This window comes from Ahaetulla prasina, chromosome 10 (assembly GCF_028640845.1).
Source record: "Ahaetulla prasina isolate Xishuangbanna chromosome 10, ASM2864084v1, whole genome shotgun sequence".
In the NCBI taxonomy this organism is placed as follows: Eukaryota; Metazoa; Chordata; class Lepidosauria; order Squamata; family Colubridae; genus Ahaetulla; species Ahaetulla prasina.
This window is the reverse complement of record NC_080548.1, coordinates 2,130,701-2,145,289: the sequence shown is the minus strand read 5'-3', so window position 1 is coordinate 2,145,289 and position 14,589 is coordinate 2,130,701. Positions and strand designations below refer to the sequence as shown.

At 44.9% G+C, this 14,589-nt stretch overlaps 1 protein-coding gene across 3 annotated transcripts; it reads left to right on the top strand.

Annotated features, from left to right (window-relative positions):
- Positions 1 to 350: 350 nt before the first annotated feature.
- BSDC1 (BSD domain containing 1) lies at positions 351 to 12,571 on the top strand. Of its 3 annotated transcripts, none has more exons than XM_058195822.1 (11): positions 360 to 867; positions 1,809 to 1,869; positions 2,839 to 2,955; positions 5,614 to 5,781; positions 5,877 to 5,931; positions 7,047 to 7,162; positions 7,273 to 7,341; positions 7,520 to 7,604; positions 9,097 to 9,600; positions 10,420 to 10,526; positions 12,438 to 12,571. In XM_058195822.1, the coding sequence occupies exons 1-11, from the start codon at positions 854 to 856 to the stop codon at positions 12,468 to 12,470; spliced, it is 1,329 nt and encodes a 442-aa protein (XP_058051805.1). In that variant the 5' UTR covers positions 360 to 853; the 3' UTR covers positions 12,471 to 12,571. The 3 variants fall into 3 exon arrangements, with proteins under 3 accessions (XP_058051808.1, XP_058051805.1, XP_058051807.1); XM_058195824.1 differs by lacking the exon at positions 360 to 867 and adding an exon at positions 879 to 910; XM_058195825.1 differs by lacking the exon at positions 7,273 to 7,341 and having other exon boundaries at positions 351 to 867.
- The last annotated feature ends 2,018 nt before the right edge of the window (positions 12,572 to 14,589 follow it).

Here is a 14,589-nt window from a genome sequence, read left to right as displayed (position 1 = left end):
CAGCAAAGCTGGCAAATAATAGAGCAAAGCTGGCTGAGGAAACTCTGGGAGTTGAAGTCCACAAGCCTTAAAGGGACCGAGGTTGGAGACCCCTGGACTGGACAGGCACGTGTCTGAAATGGCACAGGGTCACCTTGGCCACTTTAAACTTGGCGGACTTCAACTCCCAGCATTCAACTCCCAGCAAAGCTGGCTGGGGAATTCTGGGAGTTGAAGTCCGCCAGGCTTAAAGGGACCAAGGTTGGAGACCCCCGAGGAGGAGGACCCCCGAGTTCCCTTCCTCTGTTATTCTATTGTTCTCCTATTTCCAGGTGGTCTCCGGTCCAGGAACAACTGACACGCGAGTATCGACTTGTAGAAAGACAGCTTTAGATCTCTATAAATTTCTAGGGTTTTTTTCCCCCCCTTTCCGCGTGGTGCGCAATCGCCCCCTTCCCGTTTCACCCTTTACACTCCTGGAAACTGCCACGGTAGGGAGAAAATATTCTAAGAGCTTTTCGAGCAAATAATTTGACCCTCGGCAGCTGCCGTAGCTGCAACTGCCAGCCGACTCAGAAAAGATCATCGAGCTTTTCTAAATACAGAAGCCGTTCTCTGCACTGGCTTCCGGTTCCTGCTACAGAAGCGGGTGGAAACCTTTTGCGAAAACAACGTGGATGGAGAGTGTCCGGAAAAGATCGCCTTCTTCTGCTTGGAATGCAACGACGGGCATCCGCGCCGTTCAGACTCCTTTATGGTCCCTTTTCTTTACCTCGGGTGGTAAGAGAGGTGCCCGGAAACGTATTTGTGGTTACGGGAGGTCACGGAACGGCCGGAAGCTGCGGTTGTTGCGCCTCGGAGGGGCGGAGCTTCAATGGCGTGTCAAAGGTCAGTAAATATTGGTGACGTCAGCGGCCAAGATGGCGGAAGGGTGAGCTTCGGCGGGAGCGCCGGGGGCGGCGCCGCTGCAAAGGGAGGGCGCCGTGGGGGCCGGGCGGGGGAAGGGAGCGAGGGCTCTCTGGGCATGTGAAGAGCGCCCGGCCCTTCTCTCCGGGATCTTCGCGCTCTGGTTTCTGAAATGAGGCGCTGCCGCTGCTGGGAAAGCCGGAAGATGAGCTGCGGGGCCGCTCTGGGGAGTGGCGGGGGGCCGGGGTGAGGAGGGGGCGCCGGGAAGGCGGGCTCGGCGGGGGCGGGACAGGCCTGAGAGCCACGCTGGGCAGCGGGGAGAGCGGCGGTAGCGGCTGGAGGTCCTCTTGGCCGGCCTGAATGAGCTGGAAACGGTTCTTCAGTCGTTCGGGCATCTGCTCCTTCCTGACCTGAGTTTGGACGTTGCTTTTACTAGAGCCGCGTTTCTCAGCCAGAGCCAGGCTGGGGGAACCCTGGGAGCTGAAGCCCCCCCCCCCATCTTAGAGTGGCCCGAGGTTGGCCCTTGCGTGACTCCTGGACTTCAACTCCCAGCTGGCTGGCTGGCTGGCTCCCTCAGGCATTCTGGCGGTGGGATCCCCCATCTCTGGCTTAATCCAGTAAGCCTACATTCCCTTTCTGCCACCCAGACTAAGTTACACGCTGAAGTATGGGCTCACAGCCTAATTTTGTTACCCATTAAAAGAAAAATATTTTAATATCTGCTAATATCTCATTTAGGTTTTTTAAAAATCAAACATTATACCATATAATGATTGCAAAATTAATTTGTACAAGATCCTGAGGTATGATTAGGATTGTTGGAGATACTCCAGTTGACAGGATTCAAGTAATTCACCAAACGTTAAAACATAGTTAGAAACTTTATATATAGATATCAGCTTTATGTGTTTCTCCTGTAACAGGGAAGATGGAGGCTGGTGGAGGAGCTGGCTACAGCAGAGCCTTCAAACGGTCAGGGACAAGGTAGGCAGAATTTTTGGGATTATGCAATAAATAAAGAGCAATGGCCTAAAGGAGGAACTTTGTGGGGGTGGGGAGGCTTCTTAATTTTGAAGTATATTGATTGGTTGAATCCTTGAAAACATTATTTTTTAACTTCTGTAGTACTGGTCAGACATTGGTTTTGCAGGAGAGACTTTGCTTTTCTTTGCATTGGAATGGGCTGGGATAGGAGTCCAGACTTGAAATTGGGTCTGCTGGCAAACTGCTTCTCTCTGATTCTCTATTCTCCTCTCTTCCCCTCCCCCAAACTTCCAGATAAGTTTTAGAATTAGTTTGGCGCCCATGGCAGAGTGCTGGACTTCAAACAAGGAGATGTCAGTTGAAATTCCTGTTTGTTGACAAACTTGCCAGGTTGCTTTGAACAAATCACCTGCCTTTGCTTCATCCAGTACTGAAGTCTGGTTAATAATAGTGCCTTACTCAGTTGTTATAAATCCAGTAATGACTCAAAGCTATTTTGTCTTTTAAAGGCTTCCCCCATCAATTAAGTACAATTTAAAAAGCATCCGGAACTCCATCTTGTTGCTGGTCAGATGCTTAACTTTAAAACATTGAAGTAGAACATGCTAGCTTGGCTGGAAATGGTGTTCTCCATTCAGAGCATAAATCTTGGAATTGTAATACATGAGTACTAATTAGGCTCTATGATTAATTTGAGTCTTTTTTCAAACTGGAAAAGTGTATTTTACTTAATATATCGGAATAGAAACTGTGTAATAAAACAACTGAGCCATCAGATATCTAGCTTTGTTTTTTTAAAAGATTCCGTTGTATTCTCTTACTGGTCATGCACTGGAGTGATCAGAGATTTCTGGCTCCACCATTGTCATATCACTGCACCTCCTTGTTTAAATAACAGCAATTGTTTGAAATTCTGCAGAAGCTCTGATTTATTACACAAGAGTCAGTGCACCCATTCTTTCTCCGCAGTCTACGGAGGCCTTGGAGTTCATGAAACGTGATCTAACAGAATTCACCCAGGTGGTCCAACATGATACAGCTTGCACCATCGCTGCTACTGCCAGTGTGGTCAAAGAAAAGTTGGCTGTAAGTAAAGGGTCTCGTTACTGAGATGTAGGGATGCATAGCAAAGGGAAAATACCGGTAGTTTCTTTTCTTTTCTTTTTTTAAAGTTTTATTGGATTTTTATTTTTAAATATTTATTTTTAAATACACATCAATCTCAGTACATGAACAGTGTGCCTCTGGGTATAGTTCATTTTAGTATGAACAGCCATAATAATAATAATTATAATTATAATCATCATCATCGGGGCACTTGGTACCATGTCCAAGAACTTTCTTAATACATCAAGAAATTGCAGCTTCCTGCAATAACACCAGCAGAACTGCAAAGAACTGCGCTACTCGGAACATCGTACATCTTACTCGGTTGATACCTCGGACGTTGGCAGCAACCTGTGTCAACCATTAGCATCAGTCAATGGTATTTGTGATACATTTTTGAATGTTCAGTTGACTGAGTTTTGTGTTTAACGAATAAAGTATATGATGATGATAATACTGCTACTTGTTACATTAGTCAAACTTATTAGTCCTAGTATTGATATACTTGTTTGTTTTAGAGTGGTTATTCAATATTTCAATGTTCCATTTTAATGCCAATGATATTAAGCATACATAGTAATACCAGTTTTCAACGTCTAATCTTTCCATCTAATTATTACTTATATTCTATTATATGAAAATTGTATCTGGTAATATCCCCATTTCTTATTTCTACCTCTATTCTAGCTTCTAGTTAGGCCACGATTACTAATCCTAGTGTTAATGCACAGTTATATATTAAAACATAGTCCTTCATTACTGGTTGTTCAAAGTCACAATATGCCATTCAAGTACCAGTCATCCCACTGTTTAAACATACCTAATAATACCATCTTTCAACTTCTAATCTTTCTATCTAACTATTGCTTTATATAAAGGTGTGTATTCTTATTTCTACCTCTTTTTCAGTTTTTAATCAGGCCATCCTTATATTAGAAAAAAAAAGAAAATAATTCCTTTCTATCCATCATCTCCTGCCCGTTTTAATACTTCAATTCTTATTCATTTTTTGGCTTTCCTTCCATACTCCTCTCTTGGATCTTTATCTCTATCAGCATCAGTGTCTTCACCATTCAGTCTAAATATTTCTTCCATTTCTATCCTCCTAAGCTGCCAGGTCTCCAGAGTGTCCACCCAAACCCCTATCTCCCTTTCAAAAGTATCTTCCAGATTATTCTATTCCATTTTTAAATCTCTTAAAGTACTTTCCCCTTGCTTTATTTCATCAGTCATTATTATCTTTATCGTCTTCTCTTTCTCATCCTCTTGCTTTTTTTCCTGGTTTGTCTGTTTTATCTTTTCCTCCATCTATTCTTTCTGCTGTCTCCTCCTTTTCCTGGACTATTTGATCTTCATTCATTATCAGTTGTAGCATATTTTCTATTTTCCCATTTATGCCTTGCATTAGGTTTTTTATCTCTCTGTGATTCTTTGTCATAATGCCTCTAATGCTTTGCAACATCATCATATCTCTTGAAATCTCACTCATTTCCCCCTGAGAGAGCATCTTGTCTTATTTTAATAAGTCCCCTCTTACTCAAGTCCAAAAACAATATATTCAAGTCCAAGGCTGCTCCTCAGAAAGTTCAATAATCATAATTCTTTACATCTCAGGATTATCAATCAGTTCCATTTAAGTAGTCCAGGCAGCTTCCACAGTCAAAAGTCATTTTACTTTACTTAAGAGTCTTGCTTATTCTCACAATAGAGTCTCCAGTAGTCATAAAGTAGATAGCTATAGAACAGTAAGTATTATCATAGTCCTCCAGATGAATGTTGTTTATTTCTCTTACCGGGAATTTTCCTAGGCTTGCAGGGGTATGGTATGTTTTCCATTCACCAGTAGATGGCGCCCTCAGTTTAGATTTCAGCATTGTTTCAGGTCTGATAAATTGATTAATCCAAATTTAATTCAATTTATAGAAGCAAAGTGAGCTATTCAAGTAAATTCAAGTAGATAGTTCCAGCATTTTATAATGCCTTTTCAAAACAATGCCTACCCAGTTTAAAAATCCAATTTTCTATGGTTTAAAAGGTCCTTAGCTTTTCTCCCCTTGGTTCCTTTCTTTCGGGTCTAGGATTTTTCTGTCTATGGTTGTTCGCCGCTTTAAGAAGTAGTTCTAAGAGTTTCTTTTCCTGGATTTTCCTCTTTCTTTTTTTTTCTTTTAAAGTTAGAGCCTAATAAAAAAGGAATCTTCTCACCCAGCTCCAGTTACTGTTCATTTACACCACTCCTGCACATTCTTTTGTTGCCTTGACTGTCCCAGCTACATGGCAGCCATGGTGACTGCCTCTTCTCATTGTGGATGAGAGGGAAGAAGCCCTAAGTCAAGCAGGAGAGTTGCTGCTCTCTGCGACCTGCAGGGCGCCCCTCTTTTCTTCACCACCCGACACGGTGGCTTTAGCTCCTTTTGGAGCCCTCCAACAGGGAAAATTTGGCATGGGGGCAGGGAGACCTGCTCCTCACCTCTGATCTCGCCGTGACATCAGCCAGAAGTCCTTTTGTTTTAATACCAAGTAGACTGTATTGCTTTCACATATAACCTCATCCTTGGTTAAGCTTTGTAGGATGTTAAAATCTCTGTTTCCTATGACTTAATTTTGTTTGTTTCATTGTCTCTTTTTGTGTATGTAAAGACTGAAAGCTCTTCAGGGGCAACGGAAAAAGTGAGAAAAGGACTCTCCAACTTTTTGGGTGTTATTTCAGACACATTTGCACCCTCCCCAGATAAGACCATTGACTGTGATGTCATAACCCTGATGGCAACTCCATCTGGGACCACAGAGTTGTACGACAGTGCCAAGGTACATTGCAGCCCCTCCAACCCTAAAATAGAGCCCTCCCCCCCCACTATGAATGCCTCCTGTTCATCTAATTTTACCTACCTGTTCTCTTCCAGGCTCGGCTCTATAGCCTTCAGTCTGACCCCGCCACTTACTGCAACGAACCTGATGGTAAGTGGAGAGGTAATCAGAGGTAGGGAAGCTCAGAGAGGGGAATTACATAGAATTAAGTCTTTCTGGAAAATAGGGGCGCCATCTACAAGATAATGACTGCAGTTCATATCGTGGTTTTACTATTCATAAAAGCAAACCTTTCAAGAGTACAAGATGCTGTTACAAAAAAGAAATCTCTAGCTCTCAAGTCTACGATAGAAAAATCAAGTGCGGTAGATCCTGGGCAACAGATGGGAGGCTGGCAGGCAGGTAATATTATAATGGGGAGGCTGAGACTCATTCAGCCACAACTGATCAAAGCATGTTTGGATAGCTAGAAGCAAAGTTATTCATGGTAAAAATCTGAGAAGTTTGTAAAAGAATCATGGCAAGTGAGATCCAAGTTGCATTTTAAGTGTGTTTTGGGATTTTTTCCCCTTTGCCTGACCCCAGGGCCTTCCACTCCAATTCTCTGAACGGTTTCCTGGCTAGGAGATCGGAAAACCACAGGAAATTGGCCAGGCTGGGAATGGTTGCAGGGCTTGCTTGACTGTGGGTGTTTAGCAAGACTTCAGATTGCCTCTTCCATCACTTCCAAGGGCAGAGAGGGAAAACGTCCCATGTTCCCCTCTCCTATAGTGGGTAGTGGTGACGTGTGAACCTTGCTTTTTAGCATTGAAGGTGACGGTATATTATCTTCTGTGGTAGGCCAAGCATGCTGGCAAATTTCTCGGTAAGGAAGACTAATGAATTGGGGTTTTTTATTCTAGGAAATAAAAGGTAGAGTATAATATGTTTGTTTGCATATGGTAGTTATGGAATTCACAGTACATCTCGGTCTCCCATGCCTCCTCTTTCTAGCATGCTTCTTTAGAACCTTGATTTGATCCATCAGACTCTTCCTGTCTTGTTATTTAAGTCTGTAGCTTCTGGAACAAAGGAGGAAGATCGGCTTTGAGAAGTCCTTGTCCTTTGATCAGGAGGGAGGGTTGTGGTCACAGATCCAGTTTTGTCAGTGCAGAAAATGAGGTTTAGTTTTATGGGCTGAGGAGGCTTGTGTGATTGGGGCTGTTATCCTTGCTCATCTTGGCATAGCTGTAGTGATTTGGTAGACATAGTATTTTCTCCTGCAGGACCACCTGAGCTATTTGAAGCCTGGCTTTTGCACTTCAGCTTGGAGGAGAAGAAAGGAGAGATATCCGAGTTGCTGGGAAACAGCCCATCCATCCGTTCCCTCTACTCCAAAATGGTAAGCTTGGCTCCTTGGCTTCTTCTGTCTTTTCTTCAAGCCAACGCAGAGAGGTTTGTTGCTTAAAAATATCTCTGGCATTATGCTTTTCCCCCCTCTGATGGCCTTAGGTGCCTGTAGCTGTCTCCCACTCGGAATTCTGGCAGCGGTACTTCTATAAAGTGCATCAGTTGGAGCAGGTGAGTTTGCAGAAAAAGCAGGACTTTGCCCAGGGAGAATGGGTTTTGCCTGGAAGCTGTGGTTGTGTGCGTGGTCGCTCCCTCCCTCCCTCCCTCCCTTGCGCTCTGTCCCCATGTGTCAGCAGAGCCAGTCGGAGCATTGCTGATGTTTGGTTGTGTGCATTCTCTGTCATCCTAGGAGGAGCTTCGGAGGGAGGCTCTGAAGCAGCGGGCCGACCAAAGTGTTCACTCAGAAGACCCAGGATGGGAGGAGGAAGAGGAAGGTAAGGGAGCCATAAGCTCTGACCATTCACTGAAAGGGCTCTGGTCCTTTCGGGACTCCTGCAAGGCGGTCTGCCCCATTCGGAACTGCCCCGATGACTTCTCTGCAGAACAAAGACATGGAGGGATAGAATACAAAGGGGGGGGAGACGACTGAAGTCGGCATCAGCAGAGAGGCCAGGTAAGGTATTTAGGATGTAGCTGCAAAGGGTGACCCTCCAAAGCCAGGAAAAGCCCCCCAGTGAGCAGCAGAGTCATTTGAATGCCTAAGCAACTAGGAAGAGGGAGGAAATGCCTGCCTCAGAAAAGTTCTTGTTTTGGGGGCTGCAAGGTATAGATGGCTCTTCTAGGCAACTGTCCACCTTTCTCTTTAGGGGCACTGAGAGCCTCTCATGATGCCACCAAAGTGAGCAGAGCTAACCTTTTGAACCCATTTGAGGACAGTCAGTGGGATTGAAAAGTAAAGAATTTTTGTCTCATAAAATTCCCCCCTTCCATACCAAAATTATGGGTTGGGGGCATGGAGAGGGCGCTTACTCTGCTAGCTGCGCAACTCTCCTTTTTGGGTTCTCAAGCAGCATCAATGTTGATAGTGTCTTGCAAAGGTATCCAGCAATGGACAGAGTCCTGACGAAAGCCTGCTTTGCAAATCATATGCAGACATCAGTTGGCTCTTGACTTCATGAAATGTGTGAATCTGTTTTGTGGAGGGGCTTAAAGATAGTCTTGATTCCTGACAATTGCCTGAACTAGTTCCTGCAATTTTCTTATCAAGACTTGATTCTTAGGACTGAGATAGAATGAATGCGCCAAGGATTGTCTCGATTGGCTTCATGCCCTGAGGCTGCCTCGTGGATGCTCCCTTAACCTCTCACTACCCCTGACTGGCTCACAATCTGAATCTCCATTAGCTGCTGTTAGCTATGTTTTACAATGGTGTAGCTTACTCAATACACTCATTTTATAAATCTTGGTCTGGCATTATGTCTGAATGAAATCAAAACTCTGGGTAGAATTAAGGAAAATAGTGCATTCACCTTGTGGTTTCAATTATAAATGCAGGCAAAATTTGGAAACAGGGAGGAGGAATTTATAACGGCACTGAAAAAATGACTTATGGCTGGTATTCACACTTATGATTGTCACAACATCCCCATAGTTATGTGATGAGAATTTGGCAACTGGCATGTATTTATAATAGTTACCATGTCCTGGGGTTACGTGATGGCCATTTGCAACCTTCTGACAATTGAAGTCTGGGGGAAGCTGGATTCATTTAACGACAGCATGATTCACTTAATAACAGCAGTCATTCCCTTACCTGGTGGCAAAAACGTAAAATCGGGCACAACTAACTTCATCACCACCTTACTTAACAAAGGAAATTCCGGTTCTAGTTTGGTTTGTAAATTGAGGACTACCTCTGTTGATTTACCGCATTTTGTTTTCCTGGCATTGTTTCCTATGTCATTAGTGTTTCTTCTCTTGACACAGAGGAATTCCTTGGATCCTTTTCCTCCTCCTCACAAGCTGTAATCCAGGCAGAGTCTTCCCAGCCTGCACTGCCGGCTTCCCCCGTCTTGGCAGCAGAAGCCATTCCGACCCTGGAGGCCTCGGTGGAGATGTGGGCCACGCTGAGCGCCACCCCAGCAGAGGCGACCCCCTCAGAAAGCAGCGAGAGCGTCTCCCTGGTGACTCAGATCACAAACCCCTTACAGACTGGAGCCTCCCTTGCAGGAGCTGGGGACGATTCCCCGAAGCTGCAGGAAGCTGGCAGAGACGAACAGGGAAGCTCCTTGGCTAAAGCAGGGAAGCCTGCACAGCCTTCTCCACCTCCCCAGGAGGCCAAGGCCTCTTCAGAGCAGCCCAAGGAGCGTGCAGAGAGCAGGTCAGGCAACAGGACAGAGACTCTGCGAGAGGACGCACCTCTGGACTTGCGACTCTTCGAGCTCAATTCGGACAGTGGGAAGTCCACGCCGTCCAATAACGGCAAGAAAGGTGAGGGGCTGGAAGCCTCAGGCCTGATATATATCTGGGTGATTTTCAACCTACGACTCTGATGAAACTTGCCCATCTCAGTTGTAAGTCATGATGGTCATAAAGTGGGTCACCTACACAACTGACCCAATTTTATAACCTTTTCTTGTGGTCATTAAGCGAATACCATGGTCCTTAAGCAAATCAACAGTTTGCTATGGCCAGTTTTGCCGAAAACCAGAAGTAAAAGCTGTGGTCATGCATCCCTGTAACCTTGGGTGTTCCCAGTGGTGGTGGGAGCACTTAGGGCCTGAGACAGGAGAAGACACAGACTGCCAATAGGGTGAGAAGAGATGTTTAAATAGAGAAATGACAGCTGGAATTGTTTCAGTGCAAGATCCTTTTCAAGCTTTGAGGATTCTGGCAAAATAGCCAGGCTGCTGCATTTAAGAAGGCTGCTTGTCAGGTAGTTTTCATGAAGCTGCCATCCACTAATTGTTGCATGCAAAGGTTCAGTGGCTGCTTGCTAAATGTTCATTGTTAGATTTCAAAAACCTGCGCCTCGGTAGCGCAGTGGTTAGAGTGCAGTACTGCAGGTGACTTCTGCTGCCTGCTGGCTGCCTGCAGTTTGGCAGTTCAAATCTCACCAGGCTCAAGGTTGACTCAGCCTTCCGTCCTTCTGAGGTGGGTAAAATGAGGACCCAGATTGTTGGGGGGGCAATAGGTTAACTCTCTAAACTGCTTAGAGAGGGCTGCAAAGCACTGTAAAGCAGTATATAAGTCGAAGTGCTATTGCTATTTTGCAGCGGAGCATGTGTGATGTTTTCTTTCCTGTTTCAGGCTCGAGCACAGATATAAGCGAGGACTGGGAAAAGGACTTTGACCTGGACATGACAGAAGAAGAGGTTCAGCTGGCCCTTGCCAAAGTAGACATCTCTGCGGCAGAGGTAAGCGCTTGGGGATAGTCTGATGCAGCTGAGGAAGTAATGGGGAGCTTCCATAATAGCTTCTGTTTGCTGGACTGTTTAGTTGAGGGGAACAAAAACCATTTGGCATTTGACATGTGCCTTTCGTAAAATCTCATTAAAGGACATTTGGCTAGCATGGGCAACTCTTCCCCACTTTGGCCTGTTAATTTGAGGGTTTAGTTATAAGTAGGATGGCAAAAAGCAGCAGCAGCAGCAGCATTTGGTCAGCTTCCCATTTTCCTGGTAAGGAACTGAAGCTGGGAGTGTGTCAGATGACTCTACTCTCAGATATGCAAGAGGAATGTGACGTTGAATACCGATTGTCCATACTTTCTCTGGGGTCTTGTCCCCATTGATTATCTGACCATCCTTGATAGGGAAACTACGTGTTGGATTGCAGCCTTAAAAGGATGTTCAAAAGAGATTTTGGGGGGTTCCCACATCTTCGTTAACAAGGGACTGGAAATTCGTTATGTTGGATATGTTATTTTGGTAAATCACTATTTCTGAAACTTTGCAAGAACACTTTAAGAAGTATTCCAGAATTCCCCAACCAATAATAATTTTTATAAAGGAAAGCAGCCATGTGCTAATTTATTTATTTATTTATTTATTTATTTATTTAATCAAATTTTTATACCGCCCTTCTCCCAAAGGACTCAGGGCGGTTCACAGCCAACTAAAACCACAATAATAAATATAATAAAACAATAATTAAAAAACCTATCAAATATGGCCAATTTAAAATATATATAAAACAATAAAACCCAGTTAAAATTTAAAACCCCAATAGTAACATATAAAATTCTAAAATCCTATGCCAGTCCTGCTCGAAGAAATAGATACGTCTTCAGCTCGCGGCGAAAGATCCGAAGGTCGGGAAGTTGACGAAGTCCTGGGGGAAGTTCGTTCCAGAGGGTAGGAGCCCCCACAGAGAAGGCCCTTCCCCTGGGGGTCGCCAGCCGACATTACTTGGCCAACGGCACCCTGAGGAGTCCCTCTCTGTGAGCGCACGGGTCAGTGGGAGGCAAATGGAAGCAGCAGGCGGTCCCGTAAAAGCAGCTCTCGGAATTTGCTTCTGGCCACCAAGAACCAGTGCTAGCCAAAATTAGAGCTACATATTTCAGAATCCTAAGCAGTCCCACCCACCTGCCTGTCTCTTCCTGCCCCCTCTTTTAATTAGTACATGGTGATTCAACTGTATTGGCTGATTCAGGCTGAGGAGTAGATGGCTTCCTCCCTCTGTCAGGCCAGTATTGCAGAAACTCTGGTGGTCTAGAAGCGCTAATGCCAGGTGGGCAAAGAAGCCCCTCCCTCAAGAAAAGCATCGGCAGGGATGGAGCTCTGGGCTAGCAGTTCATTGCTTGACTTATTGCTAGTTCGATTTGCAAAATATAAATAAGCGTGATTAAATTAAAAAAAGAAAACAGAAACTTCACTTCAGCATTGGCCTTGAGCTCCTGTTTGGTTTGTTTTTCTATGTACATATAGCATGCATACACACACAAAAGGAAGCTCAATACAGGTGTGAAAGAGTTTTGGATGAATGTGTGTATCTGTTCATCTAAAAGTTTTTTCCATTCATATTGATCTGCTTTTTATATTGAAATATATTGCTCCTAGTAAACATTCGGATTGGGGGAATAGTATCTTGAACAGGTACATCAGTGAAGGTAAAGTGTGGGTAAGATAAAATTACAATCTTTGTTTAAAAATATCTTGGCTTGAACGTTAAGTTGGCCAACCAGTTTAACAGCTAAAATGCTTTAAATGATGATCCATTCTGGTACATTGTGGAATTCCTGCCAGGGTTTCCTCTCTTTGTAACCTCTTTTCTAAAATGACGCCTTTGTTGAACACTATCTGTCTCTTTCTCTCTCCCGTTTGCAGATGGAAGACGAAGAATGGGAGGACTGGGAATAACAAGGGCCTTTGCTCTCCATGGGCTCCTTGGACTCCAGCCTTGCCCCTCCCCCCCACACCCGCACCATCCAGTGTGAATTAAATCACAGACCAACTGGTTCCTTTCTCTCCTGTAAAAGTGTTTTGGGCTGGCTGCGCCTCATCTCTGCGCAAGTCCTCTTTGGGAACTTGGGCTAGAGCCCTTGCTCAGATCCTGATGGTTGTACAGAGGGGCTGAAGAGCAACAGTGCTACGGGTGTGTGCGCCAGAGGCCTCTGTCAGACAGTCCCCCTCCCCAAGCAGAATGGATTTGATTTCATTATCTTTTGGCATTTTAGAGTGGATTAGTATGGGGTGGGGTGAATTATCCCTGTTTGCGTGATCTTCAGAAATAATTAGGATTATTCTACCTGTCTCTTTTCAGTCTGATAGCTTGCTAACTATGCCATGTTGTGTGTCTTGAACCCCACACAACTTCTAAGGATTTGAAGGAGCAAATCTCTTCGCTTACCTGTGTGAACTGCAGTCTTAAGAAGAAGCTCTGTGAGGCATCTGTGGCTCCTATAGACCTCCCCCCCCCCCCAAAGACTCATGGTGCCTGGTTTGGAATTAACTTCTGCATAAATGAACCCATCTCTCTTCTACCCCCAAATGTAAGCGGGTCCATTTTTCCTGGAAAATGAAGCACTTTTTACAAATGGAATTATTGTTCCAAGGCCATTATATCATCCCATGGAGTATCTTGCATAGGTTCCAGTTATGGAGGGGGAAAGAGGCACAGAGGGCATTCCTCCTGGGTTGTCACATTATCATGGCTAAGCTCTCTTTGAAAGGGCCCCAGTGGCGGATAGCCCATCCCTTCAGCTAGTGCTCTGCAGTGTTGCTTGGACTCAAGTATCCCTTGCCTCATTAGGAAGAGGCACCCTGGATCTTCCTGGAAGGGTCTTCATTTGCCAAAGCTTCATAACTGTCTTCCCCTTGCATTGATGCTGTTGGGAGCATCTGTAGAGGCTCTTCCGTAGGTAGAAATCCTTGGGAAGCAAAGTGCTTGTGTTGAGAGTTTTGGTTGTTCTCCACCCTTGTCAAAGATGCTTCCTTATCTATGTTCTCTAAATAATAATCTGTACAGGCATCTTCTCTTTTTTTTAGGGAAAATGGGGGGCAGAGTGGTGCTCCCCTCTTTTGATCTTCAGATTTAGCTATTGCAGCCTTGCAATGGAATCTAATTAAGTCTTTAGAACTCATCATGCTTTTTAAAAAAAATGGGTCCAAAAGGCAGATTTATCTTCTTGGGATACAATACATCAACAGGTGTTCCTCAACACACCCACCTGAATTTGAATGGAACCGGTGCCAGCTTGCTCATTGAAGTGGGCCAAGACCCCTGCTTTCCCTCACTTGGGATGGATTCAGACTGGAGCCATCCAGCCTCCTTTTGTCCCAGTGCATCTGCATGAGAGCAGCAGCCAGTAACTCTGGCAGCTGCTCTGGCCGTGTCCAGACCACACCTCTCCCTGCCACAGTGCAGCGTTCAAATGGGTTCCCAAAGGGCCAGAGAGGAAGGAAGGAGTTGCTGCTGCTCTTCTCTTTCCTCTTGTTACAGCACCTGAGAGGAAACCCCTGAGAAGGTGAATGTGTCTGCAGGGTTGAGAAGGGGAACATGGTGCCTATGGAAGCTGTTTGGTCTCAGAATCACTGAGGAGTTTCTGATAAGATAAAAGACTGGCTTTCAGGGCTCCCCTATGCCACCAGATCATGAAAATCAATATCTGTCTGAAGGACAATTGACTTGGGAGTCAGCCCTGAAACTAGAAGACATTAAAGAGGAGGAAAGATTTCCAAGTTGGTCATCCATGGGAAATGTGAGCAAGGATGTGATTCAGCCAGAGGAAGGTGGCTTACTCTGCTTGCAGATGGCCATTTGAAATTGAAGGAGCGTGAATAGAGCGTGTGGCGATTCATGAACGTGGCTTAGTCTGAAGACCTTCCAGCCGCTCTGATTTAAAATGACAGCTGGGAGTGGGCTCCATGGCAAACCAAATGAAAGCTTGCAGTTCTGGAATATTTTAGTGCTTTAAAAAATAAAAGATATTTGCATTGTACAAGTTCCATCACGCTCCTGAGAAAACTGCTCTTTGGA

Bases quoted from the DNA above. Each gene is read 5' to 3' on its own strand.
- BSDC1 (XM_058195822.1), top strand. The intron at 5,782-5,876 runs GTACATTGCAGC...GTTCTCTTCCAG, and splicing joins AGTTGTACGACAGTGCCAAG to GCTCGGCTCTATAGCCTTCA. The intron at 10,527-12,437 runs GTAAGCGCTTGG...TCCCGTTTGCAG, and splicing joins TAGACATCTCTGCGGCAGAG to ATGGAAGACGAAGAATGGGA.